A 13588-nucleotide genomic window follows, 5' to 3' on the forward strand; every position below is an offset into this window, starting at 1 on the left:
CTTTCAAAAAATAAAAAGCAAAATATTTTAGTTTCCATACATTTTATGTTTTAAAATGTTTTTCAATCACCTGAAAGTGGATGGTCTCTCAATTTTGACCGGTAGTGTATATTCGTAATCAGCGACCCTAAAAACCACCGAGTAACAAGTTTTAATCGAATCTGATAAAATTTGAATTTTGTCCGCCATATTGGATCCGACATTTTAGATTAAAAAAAAAACTTAAGATTTATATTCGGGGACCTTAAAAAACTGTTAAAGAATGAGTTACAGAATAATTTACCTCGCTTTTTGCTTTTAATTCATAAAAGTATTTTGAAATTTTTGGACCATTTGACTTTTGACAGTTCTATTGGCATCGGAAATAGAATTTTGCAAAAAACGCCCATCGGCATCTTAAAGTACATGAATGTAGAAATCTTTTAAGCCCTAGAACGTTTAAATCTATCAAAGCAATTTTTGTTTAGAGCTCTGTCCGTGTTGACGTGCGGAGTGTAATTTGATATCTTGTTAATTAGATTCTTATCTAAGGAATTTTCCCATTGGGGGGGGGGTAATATTCAAGCCGTGAGGCTGAGGTGGATATGTCATCACAGAAGGGGTTATGTTCAAACGGTGATGCTGAGCCAGAAATGACGTCATACTTCCTAGAATTTTTGCTTGTGTAATTTGATATCTTGTTTATTAGATTCTTATCTAAAAAGTTTAGTTTTGACTAAGTTTTATCTAAGGAATTTTTACAAACATTATTGGTACTTTTTATAAGAATGCTTTTAATCTTACTGCAATTCTACGAAATGTATCAAGGTCAAATAGGTCAAATAGGTTATAAATAGGTATATAATGAAGGCAATTTTTCTAAACGAAATCATTCCTGCAGTATTAAGTTGGCTGATAAACATATTATCAGCAGAGCATAGTGAAATTCAAGTGCGCTTAAACATCTTACTGTAAGAAATTGCTAAATATTCCAGTCAAATTAGTCGAAAAAGAAGGCATATCACGTTTTATCTCAGGACTCCAAATTTTTTTTGCTTAAACCCTTCATTTTGGGGTCAAAATAAAGGGCTTTCCATTACATTTAAGGGTAAAAATAGTTATTATAAAAAAGAAATTGTATAAAATTCTGATCAATTTACAAAAAAAAGTGAACCTTGTAGCTTAAAAATTGACCGAGATATGCCCAACGCCAAAAAACCCGTTTTTTCGTGATTTTAGCCAAAATTTGTTATTTTTAGTTTTCTCAGAGCTACTTCTAAAATAATGATTTTTTAAAAAAATGACCAACAGAGGACTTCAAGCTGATTAAATTCCTGACAATTTGCGACAAAAAAAACAAAATAGCTTTAATAGTTTTAGAGATACAGTCTCTCAAAGTTGACGCTTTTTGAGGTTAAATTGCATAAAATTCTGTTTTTTGCAAATAAATATAAGTTTTCGTTATGTTTTAAAACTAAACATACAAACATTATTAAACATGATTAAATTATGCGTGGATGAACTGTAAAATAAACAAATCACTTCAAAATACATGACCGTTTAATAGTAAAATTTAGTTCTTTTTTAAATTTCTCCTAAATAAGTATATTTACATGTTTTTTATGAACTTAACAGCTGTTTTATAACGTTTGTATGTTTAGATTAAAAACATAACAAAAACTTATATTTATTTGCGAAAAACAGAATTTTTTTGCAATTTAACCTCAAAAAGGGTCAACTTTGAGAGACTGTATCTCTAAAACTATTAAAGCTATTTTGTTTTTCTTTGTCGCAAATTGTCAGGAATTTAGTCAGCTTTAAGTCCTCTGTTGGTAATTTTTCAAAAAAATCATTATTTTAGAAGTAGTTCTGAAAAAACTAAAAAAAAAGCCAATTTTGGCTAAAATCACGAAAAAACGGGTTTTTTGCGAAGGCATATATCGGTCAATTTTTGAGCTACATACAAAGTTCACTTTTTTTTAAATTGCTCAGAATTTTATACCCTTTTTTTTATAATAACTATTTTTACCCTTAAATGTAATAGAAAGCGGTAATTTTCAAAAAATTGATTTTTTCCACCTATTTTGCAAAATTTTTTGCTTACAGTGAAAAAAACTAAAAGTTTCAATTCAAGTGATAAAAGTTAATTTATAAAAATTAAACCCAGCAATTAAAGTTATGGAAACTGATAAAAGCTCCAGTTATTGTAAAGATTTTGTGAAAATTGTGAACGTTGCTTTTAAATCATTAGGTAAAAGAACTACAACGGAGGAATTAAATTTTTGGATAAATATTAGTGTAAAGAACATTATATTGTTAAAAAAATTGTTAAGAAATGGATCCGTGTCATGTGGAGAGAAAAGAAAGATTTTGTCAACTATTGGACTATTGAAAGCAAACAGCAGAAAGTTGAAGAAATTAAGAAGAACAGGATCTGGTTTATTTAAAAAGGATGAAAGATGGATCAGGTGGAAAGAATTAGAGAATGCTTTTGAGAATCGAATTAGAACAGGTGTAGTTGTTAATTTAAAACAGAAATATAGACAGTTTTCTTAGTGATGCAAAGAAAATGATTATTTCTCGATTCAAAAATGCGTTTAAAAAGATGGGAAACATGAAAGTTAATGTTGTCCTTGCGGCAAATTATACTGTTTTAGAAGAAGGTGAGGAAATTGAAGATATTAAATATTTCAATACTAGAAATTCAAAAATTTTAGAATCAACAAACTTTGATGAATGGTTTGATCATAAAATTCGTGAAAAGCTTCTAGTTAATATTGATGATTTTCAACAAAAAAAGTCAGGTTGGTCTTTAAATGAAATTATAAACTTAAATGTTAATATAAATAAGTATGTCCCTCTTGCGGCTGGGTACTCAACTTTTATAAGAATGCCAAAGTTTATAATTGATAAAAGAGCTGTTATTAATGTTATAAATAATGACAAACAATGTTTTTTATGGTCCATCATTGCACAAACTTATCCAGCTGAAAAGAATAAGGAATAACGTACAAGTTCATACCCTCACTTTAAAGATACTGATTTAAAGTTTGATGATTTTGTATTCCTCATTTCTCTCAGCGATATTCTAAAATTTGAAAAATTAAACAACCTGAGTATAAATGTTTATGGAATTGATAAAAGTAATAAAAAGAATGAAATTGTTCCACTTTATTTAAGTAAAAACAAATCACATGAACCTACTTATCATTTGTTAATGGTTAAAAATACTGAAATTGATTTACAGGATGATGATAATTTTCAAAATAATAAAGTTTATTATTATGCATTAATCAATAATTTATCTCGTTTAGTAAGTTCACAGATCTCAAAAAACAGTCATAGAACGTTACTTTGTGATAGATGTTTATGTCATTTTGTACACGAAAAATCATTTAATAATCATAAATTGGATTGTGATAAAATAAACAAGTGTCAAGTGATTTTACCTAAAGAAGAGGATAAAATTTTAAAATTTAAAAACTATAGAAATAAAGAAAAAGTTCCCTTTGTCGTGTATGCTGACACTGAAAGTCTCTTCGAACCTATAGCAAGTACACACACCAACACATCAACGTATCAAAAACATATCCCAACAAGTTTCGCTTTCTATGTACATTGCAATTTTGATGAATCTCTTTCAGAATTTAAATATTATCGAGGTCCAGATTATGTTGATTGGTTCATGACTGAATTAAAACAATTAGCTGAAAAAGCAAATTCTTATTTTACAAATATTATTCCAATGGAAAATTTAACTTTTTTACAACCAATTCAATTCAGCAACAATTTGTCATATTTGTGAAAAAGCTTTTGAAAAAGATGACATTAAACTTTGTCGTAGCTGTCTATCCTTAAAACGCAAAACGTAGTCTGTTACTCTGATCGCTTTATCGAGGCCTTTCTACCTGATTAAAAACGCGAGTTTCTTTTATTTCAATTAAAGGGACAATTTCTATAATGTTATTAGGCCATTGAGAAGTATATTCCTTCAACCACTCGGGACCCAATTTCCAAAGCGTGTTTTCTAAGAAGTCGACAGGTAGCTGACCACAAGACAGAAAATCGGCAGCATTTTCTTGTGAAGGTGTGTACCGCCAATGCATTGTTAGTAATTACCCTGATTTCCGAGACCCGATTAGCAACAAAGGTTTTTAACGAGCTTGGCTGTGTATTAATTCATTGCAAGGCTATTGATGAATCATACCATAGAAAATCATCATCAACTTTTACGCGAATAGCTTTTAACCTGTTTCTGTCAATGGATCTTATGTAAATGCAAGCACCGTATGCTTTCTCCCTTGCATCACAGAATCCGTGAACTTGTACACAAATTTGTTTTTGTATTATAATTTTCCTGTCAAATTCTACGTCATTTAACATTGGCAATTGTTTCTTTACATCATTCCATTTTGTAAATATGTTTTGAGGTAAAGTCTCATCCCTCTCGATATTACATTGCCATATGGCTTGCATGATTATTTTCGCGACCATAATTACCGGCCCTAATAAACCAATTGGGTCATAGAATTGAGGAATATTTGGCAAAACGTTTCTTTTCGTGATTTTCGAATTAAATTCGTTGGCTCTAACACTATAAGTTATTTCGTCGGTTTCTCAATTCCATTGTATACCTGACGCCTTTATTTCCTTATTGTCTAAATCGGATAATAAGTTAATGTGAGAGAGGGTAAACTCTGTGAAGAGATACCAGGATGCATTCTCTCAGTGGAAACTTCTTACTATCTTGGAGAGACACATCGACCTCCACGTCCGAATGAACATGTTCACGTGCCCTCGGATATCATAGACGTCGCATCAATGCTTCGGCAATGCTATAACGTCTATGTAATTAACAGGGGCGGTTCAGGACCCATCTTGGCCAGATGGTAGTACCCTATTAAGGCCTGATAGTCCCTCGATACGGGACAAACATCAAGTATGAGCGATTGTAAAAACATGGAAGAGTACCTGCGGGGTAATGCTTCAGATAAATCCCTCACTGGTTCCGATCGTCAAGCGTCTAGCGTGGGAACGGTGACTAGTGGCCCAAGCATGCAGGACGGCAACAACGCGTTGGTGGTACCAAGAATGGTCTTGGAAAAAGTAGATAGACGAGGAAGTACGAGCAGCGTTACAAGTCAAGCCAGCTGCATTTCTGTCTTCAGTAATGCTTTGGCTAATGACATTTCTTGCTGCAATAAAGATCGAGACCAAGCTATAAGGCTGTGGAGGAAGGAAGCAGCTTGAATTCAAAGAATGGAGGAAGAGGCCAGTAAGATGCTGAAGTTTGTGATGAGAAGCACGAAGCTGCAAAAAAGTAGATGAGAGGTTCTACCAACAATTGATGCGGTCAGGGAATTGTCGTCTTAGAAGGTTAGAATCAGAAGAGGAACAGTCCTGAGTTAAATAAAAACTCAAAGAAGAATGAAGGACCTTTAAAAAAGCCGAAGGGCCAAACACAGAAAAAAGTAAGGCCACAGAAGAGGTCATTAATGATCGTTAAGGTGACTGAAGGTTCGACGTTCGCAGCAATTCTGGGAAAAATCCGTGATGAGGTGATCCCAGAAAAAGCAATACGATTTGTGTGGAAGCTGTACCCACCAAGAAGGGGGACCCCTTTATCAAACTTAGAGGTTCTTCTGCTAAGGGAGCGTTCACAAATGATGTCACGCAATTTTTCGGGATTTTAGACCCCCCCTCCCCCCTATCACGCAATTTCACATGTAAAAATACATTGTGTCACGTTAAGGAGAGACCCCCCCCCTACCCCCAAAAACGTGACATCATTTGTGAACGCTCCCTAAGGAGACCTTCACCAATGAGATGACAAGGGTGATTGGTGACCTGCATAAGGTACAGATTGTGGATCGGCTAACAACTTTGGAGATCTGCGATCTTGATTGTCTTACAGAGCCAACAGATGTCCAGGAGATCCTGAATAGAGTTTCGGCAATGTCAGTAGGAAGAAGAAAGATAACTGTCCTGGGACCTAACCAGTGAAGTGTAAAGCTTGCTAATGTAGTAATCACACAGCAAGATGCAGAAAAGCTGGAACTTCATTTTCATAAATTGAAAGCACCTGCCTTTGTGATCCCGATTAATTCGTCTTGTAATTTTATCACGCCTTGAATATTGTCAGTTCTTGTATTAACATCGTCTACATAAGTGTCTTCTTTCAAAATTTTACTAGCTAATGAAAAATTTTTCGTCCTCAGCTAATTGATTGAGGACCCTTGTTGCTAAAAAGGGTGCTAAAGCACAACCAAATAAAACTACTGGAAATACAAATACTTGCAGTTCTTCATTTGAATTTTCCCGCCACAAGATAAGTAAGTTGCAAATTTCTGTCGCGATTGTCAAGTTTGATTTGTTTAAACATTTTTTCAATGTATTCTGATCAAAATGTTCCTTAACTTTGAATTCTTCTTCTGATAGAAATTTCTTGTCTTGTAACTCCTCAATTTCTCAAAATTTTGTCATGTATTTGTGTAGTGTGTTTTAAGAAGTGTGTGTAAACATGCATTTGTTGAATTTATTATTTATATTCTCCGCAGTTATTTTTCCGGAAATTATCCAACCTAACCTTGTTTTTTGCAATTTCGTCTTTTGTCCTACAATTTCGATTTGACCTATACATAAAAGATCTCTATACCCCCGCGGAATTCGCGAATTTTTTAGGGAAGCGAGTTTTTCTTCGCTTAAAGGCATGTTATTATTAATATTTCTTTTAATTAACCGATTAAATAAAATTTCTATTCTGATTGAGATTTTACTGAATTGCACGGTTGGGATAGGATAAAAGGATTAAGACACATTAAAATATTGGACTTACTTGAGGTGCCTTACAATTTGTAGTTTAGCCGAGATTTGCTGCTTTCGTGGACCAATGATCAGCTGCTTTCGGAAGGATCCCTTTTCCCTGACTGCCTTGATGATGATGATGATGATTATTCACTTGTTGTGTTGTAGATTTTCATAGTCTTATGATGTTTAATTATTAAACTTTGTCGGAAAATATTACTATTTTCCTTGTGTGATTGATTTAAGTTCACATATGTCCACACACTTCACTAAGTTGGAGTTCTGTAAATCTTAAATTTTGAGTCACTCACTCGAGTTTAGCACGTCGAACTTTTAACTTTGAATTCTGAATTACGCGAGCGTAATGAAGTTTTTTGCACGTCGAATTCTTAACTTTGAATTTCGAATTACGCACTTACACTTTGTGATTAACGCTCACTTTTTCCGTTTTTGATTCGGATTGCATAATGCTTTAACTCGGCGAGTGTTAATATAAATTCACTTAATTTGCGATCATGATATGACAATACGTGTCTCGAATAGACCAACGTTTGTTTTGCAGTCTATCCGGCTCGAAGAACCATGTTTTTTAGTTGAATGTTTAGGCAAGAATTTATTATTTATTATGAACACCTTGCACGTGTGTTAAAGTAATAAGCCACGCCAAAAGATAAAAGACACGGGTTGCAATTACATTTTAACATTTATTAAATCTGAGAGACGTTTTCAGTTTAACATCAGTTTTTATTCTGATTTTCTTTTCCTTGGAAAAGTACATTTTTGAAATTACAAAAAATTAATGTAGTGGGGTTTTACAAATATAGATGTTATTGGTTGATTGCTATTTTGAGGGCGTTTCGAAATTAACAAAAAAGGAGTGTCAAGTAGTCTCAAGTTTGGTCAAGACAGTCAAGTACCCAAGGTAAAGGATCCTTAGGTTGACCGTCATAAACTCTAATTGCGTCTACATCTGTTCGGCTATAACACTTACTTTTTGAATACAATAAGAGAAAAAATGTCTTGTTATTTTATATTTTTAAGTTTCTATTTTTATAACTTATACATTTTATCCTAAGCTTCTTATTTAACGCACGTTTCAGTTGTAAACTAATAGATTTTGTGAATTGTAAAATGAGATAATAGATTCGCCCAAATACCTTTAAACACCTTCGAATCTAAGGTATATTTTCTAAGGAAAACTCTTGTTTCCTATCACCACAATAGTAATTAAAGAACTGCTTTGTTAGGGAGCGTTCACAAATGATGTCATGTTTTTGGGAGTAGGGGGGGGGTCTCTACTAAACGTGACACAATGTATTTTTACATGTGAAATTGCATAAAATTGCGTGACAGGGGTGGGGGGGTCTAAAATCCCGAAAAATTGCGTGACATCATTTATGAATGCTCCCTTACCTTTAAACTTAAATTTTCTTTCAAATTACCTTATGATCAGAACACCTTGTGACGATAATGAAGCGAAATCAAAATATTATTATTTAATCGTATTTAAAATATGGTTATATTCGACGCAAGAAATTTGTTGTACGCTCCTGAGTGCCGATTGTTCGCGTGCGCTCAGCCTACGACCAATAGCGAGCGAGTATGTCTCTCCACCGAGATCTTCTCCCTCCAACAACGCACCGAACCGAGGACCCCGAATGCACGGTCCGAGATCTTCACTTCTCGAAGCGGTGTTACCGCAGTAGGAGCTCTCAAAGTGGTTTTACCACAATGAGAGAAAAGTGGTATTACCACAAGCGGTTTTACCGCAAACAGGGCTAAAGAGGTGTTACTTCTGGTCCTGTAACGCTCTCTCCCGCGAAACTGTCGGTGCCGTTTCGAAAGTCGTCGTTGTCCGAAATGTCGTTTATTGTATTGTAACTTGCCGCGTTACTATACTAAAATCCGCGTTTGCTTTATGTTATCGTTTTATCGTTTTGTAACTCGCCGCGTTACTCTTTTACGGAAATCCGCGTCTCGCACGTTAATGTTTTTTATTGTAAATTAAACTAATCGTCAACGTCGTCGAAATCACGGTTAACGCACGAATTTATGTCGCTTTACGTACTTCGTTAATGTTCGCGATATTACGTTTACGTCGTTTTTCTCGTCTCCGCGTAGACGAGTTTATTCAATTCTTTGTACTTTTATTTGTGTTTTGTAAATATATTTTGAAGTTTCGATTCTGTAATTAAAATGTTAAAATTTTTTAAACGAACCCTGACCGACGAGCAATCCACACCCTTAACATTTATTACAACCTCCCTTAACAATTACCGGTACTTGAAGTTCATTTAAATACAAACGCGTTTGCACAAATTACCATTTTTGTTTCAGTTGATCCACCACTGGTGCAACCACCCTATTATTAATTATTTTTTCTGAGAAGTTTTTTAAAATCAAAAAGAAAAATATAGTATAAAATAAAGAAAATTTAAATTATTCTATTCATATTTAAAATTAATTTTTGTTTAATAGGTAAAACTGTTACCAGGTAAAGAAAAATATGAAACAACAACAAAGAATGAGTCCTGGCCTCAATGGAATGAAGAATTTGTTTTTAATCTGCGAAAGGAAACGAAATCTAAATTTGGCAAAACTAAGGTTGTAGAAGAAGATCTAGGTGGATCAAGGTTCATTGTAGCCACTCTGTATGCAATTTTGGAAGAAAAACCTTTAATTGCGACGGAAAAGAAAGAAAATGAAAATGATAATAATAAGAAAAAGGAGAAAAATGCTTCTGCGAAAAAAAGTGGAAAACTAAAGGAGAATAATACTGTAACTTGTAATACTCAGGAATCAAATAAAAATAAATTTTTTGGACAAATCTTTAGCAAAACAACAGATAAAGTTTCTGATCAAAATCCTTCAGAAAGGAAAATTTTTGATAAAAGACGTATCATTGGTGCTACAAACGTTCCACTTGATTCCAGAAATTTCACCACGAAACCAATTAAAGCAAAACACCAAAATGATGTGTCAACTGGCGATATGTGGAGAACACTGAAAGCTATATCTAGTGGGATTGCTGGAGCTGAAGACAGAGTATGTATGAATTTTTTTAATTTCATTTTTATCTTTAAAAATTATCATTAATTCTAATGCAGTTTAATTATCTAAATAGTAAGGAATGTTTTGAAAATTCATTAATGAACACTTTATTTTACATTAGTAATGTTTTCCATATTACAAAATACCATTCTTTATTCAAGGGAGGGCGGTAAAGTATTTAAATACTTTTTTATTTTTTTAAAGTTTTTAAATTGAATGCTTCAGGCTTCAGGATTCATGTTTTTTATTAAATAATACATTCGAGTCGATAAGATGTGAGTCATTAGTTACATTGAGTCAAACAATTTATTAGGTGAATTGGAGTTCGACCCAGTTGGATCGAGAGAATGTGTCGTTTTGTTTTGATACGCAACTTAATTAAAACTGACAGGGTTCAGGTTAGTTTTTCACATTGTTGGTAAACACCAATGAAATGTGGTCATTTTCAGAAACGTCTAAATATTGAATCTTTTTTATCGACATTAGGTACATAACTTCTTCTTCTTCTTAGTTGGCCTGTTGATTAAACAAATGGCCATAGATAAAACACATATAGAGCTACTGTGAGGATTTTGATTGTAGATAGCAATGAGTTGTGAGATTGACTAGTTCAGCAAGCATGTATAGGACAGCAAAGCATGAGTGCAGCGAGGCATGCGTCATAAGAAAAGCGGTAAAGTCCAATAGCGGGAGATTCAAATGCTGTTTGTAAATTGATGGATGTTAAGTGTAATTTGTAGAAGTTGCGTAAAAAACGATCCCAAAGGCGTAAATTTCCACCTTCCATATATCAGCTGCCAAATAGTCTTCTGTAGATGCTTGTTACTTGCATTAAATTGCAAGAAGGGCATCATTATGTGGAAGAGTACAACGAAAACACTATTTATCATTAAGATATAAAATGATACTGTGTTCTGATGGAGTTTGTTGTAAATGGACTTTCTGATATGATTGGAGGTGGGTGGGTCGTAAAGAGAGGATATAATTCCATTTATTGTTTGATTAAGAGTATGTTAATCCAGTCACTGATGGAATTTCAGCCTTAGACGGAGATTAATGCATGTTTGTCTTACTTCTGGCGAGGAAAAGATTTGAAAAAAGAGAGATTGAAATAGGGAAAGAAAGGTTAATGTCAACAGCAAAACAAAAATAGTAAGAGTGAATATTGAAAAAGTGGGATAAAATTTGATATATATTAAAAAAACCTTAAGAGTTGTCTAAACGTAGTTTCCCTTAATTTGGTAGAAATATTTGTATAATTCAATTGATAATTTTTCTGTGGGCATGAAAATATATTTATCTAAATTTTCAAGAGGGGGAGAAAAGTTGCTTAAAGAATTAAAATAATTAAAAAGAGGTTTTATTGCAGACAGAGAATCAGATAGAATAACAATGTTCTAAATAGTAATTTTTGTTTGTTTGACCGTATTAATTAATTTGTAGAGTAATGAGACAAGGCCTAAATACGGTTGTTTAAATGTTGTTTATTAAAATCTCAACTAGTTTCGAACCATATATGGTTCCTCTTCAGGGGATGAACAATTTTACAAATACATTATCCAAATATTGGATATCTTAATCCTCTTTGAAATCTCTTTATGATGTGTCCAATATTTGGATAATGTATTTGTAAAATTGTTCATCCCCTGAAGAGGAACCATATATGGTTCGAAACTAGTTGGGATTTTAATAAACAACATTTAAACAACCGTATTTAGGCCTTGTCTCATTACTCTACAAATCAATGTTCTAAATGTTATTGGAAATTACATATTTAATGGATGCGTGAATAGAAGATAATTCAGCAGAGGTTGACGATATGAATCCAGGGAGAGGGACGCCAAATCTGAATTCATTCTGAGGAATGTAGAATCCTGCACCAGCTTTGTTGGTATTGGGAAAGCAAGATCCATCCGTGAATATGTATACGTGGTTTGGAAAGTTGAAATTAAGAAATTGAGATAGTTTTCCAGATAGATTATTGGAATTTTTTATTTCATAGACAATTTTATCATTCATAAGAATGGGAAGAAATGTTTATTCCCATGCTGAGCCAAAATAAAAAGGTTTTTTTGTAATAAGGCAGGAATTGATTTTGTCTTGATGAGTAATGAAGGACTTGTAAATGCTTGTTTTTTTTAATAAGTTTGAAAGGTTTTTGTCGGTTGGAGATGTGAGTTTTTAGGGTTTTAAGGTTTGAGAAAAGAGGATTTTAAGACAAGGAGCAGTTTCTAATCACAAATCTGGATGATAAATAGATTCTTCTAATTTTAAGGGGAATTTCAACAGATTCTATAAGTAGGAAATAGATAGGAGTGGAAGACATACATCCTGTAATTACTCTTAAAGGAGAGTATTGTATTTTGTCTAATTTGTCAAGAAGATATTTGGCAACACCAGAAAAAAATGGAGCCCTATTCTAACAATACCCTGACTAAACCCTTAAATGCCATAAGGAGAGTTTCTGAGGAAACACCTCATGTGATTTTGGATAAGGTTTTAAGGGTGTTGATAGATTTAATAGCTTTAGTCGAGATGGAAAGGATGTGAGATTTCCACGTGAGTTGAGAATCAAAAATTATTCCCAAATATTTAATTTCGTTGTCACATGGAATCATTTGGTTGTTAATTTAAATTGAAGATGCAAAAATTGCACTTAGGAGTGGAAATGTTAAGACCTAGATTGAATAACCATGTAGTGATCTTAATAATAGATGCATTTAGTTCAGCAATTCCTTCGTTGATGTCTTTGTTAGAGGTAAAGAAAAAGATGTCATCTACATAAATAGTAGCTTTGGTGTTAGGATTTAGATGTTGCATAATTTGGTTTGTGTAGACATTATATAATAAGGGAGACAACAGCACCCTGCGAGACGCCTACATGAGTTTTTTTGGATCTGAATCGTTGGGTGAGAAATATAGATTGCGAGTAGTAGTCATAAAATTGATGAAATTTAGTATACGAGAGGGATTTTATTTGATGATGATTTGATTTGTTAAGGATTTGTAGTTGGTAAACAAGTTGGTCGCGACGGACACAGTTATATGCACCTTTTGTGTTGAGGGATACAGCTAGGACTGATTCATTTCTTCCAAAATTCAACAAGATATCCATGTAAGCGACTGCTGCACAGTCTGAGGATGATAATTGAAAATTTTTAAGTAGAAAATTATGACAGGATGTGGGAAGTTTTTTGACTATAGAGTATCCAATAGAATTCATACCGGGACACAGTGGGCCGAGGAGACCAAAAGTGGCAAAAAACAAAGTTTCATATTTCAAAAAAGTACTTACTCTGTCATACAAAGTACACCTTAAAGTAGTATTTTTGAAATTTTTAAAGATTTTCGTTAAAAAATGTACTCTTAGTAATGCAACAAATTTGGAAAATATGTTTAAAATTAAAAATTCGTATTTTTCCTAAAATAATTATTTTCATTTCTATTCTGTATTTTTATATAATTTCTAATGTCCTCTTTTACTAATAGGTATACGGCAACGTAAAGAAATAGTTTTCTATATCAAAAATATTTGTAAGATACTTTTTTTCACAGGTTTTTACATGATTCGTTGAAGTTTTTATTCTTGTGCTTACTTTCGATTGACAGTTTCCTTAATTTCCACTACATACAACAGTTTATTTTATGTCAATCTCTTCCTTAGATCATACAGTTCAAGAAAATGTTGCGCTTTTTTCTATTTAACCCCTTGGCAGTCTATGACGTGTATACACGTCATGGTGCAGGTGGGCTC

General features: G+C 33.1%; 1 protein-coding gene across 1 annotated transcript in view; it reads left to right on the forward strand.

Moving 5' to 3' along the window:
* The window catches only part of LOC122502145, a 111409-nt gene that overhangs the window by 44291 nt on the left and 53530 nt on the right, over positions 1-13588 (forward strand). The window contains exon 2 of the mRNA XM_043612063.1: positions 9262-9828. Coding sequence (XP_043467998.1) covers positions 9262-9828 — 567 coding nt within the window. The remainder of the gene's footprint in view (positions 1-9261; positions 9829-13588) is intronic.

This window comes from Leptopilina heterotoma, unplaced genomic scaffold (genome assembly GCF_015476425.1).
Source record: "Leptopilina heterotoma isolate Lh14 unplaced genomic scaffold, ASM1547642v1 Lhet_106, whole genome shotgun sequence".
NCBI lineage: Eukaryota > Metazoa > Arthropoda > Insecta > Hymenoptera > Figitidae > Leptopilina > Leptopilina heterotoma.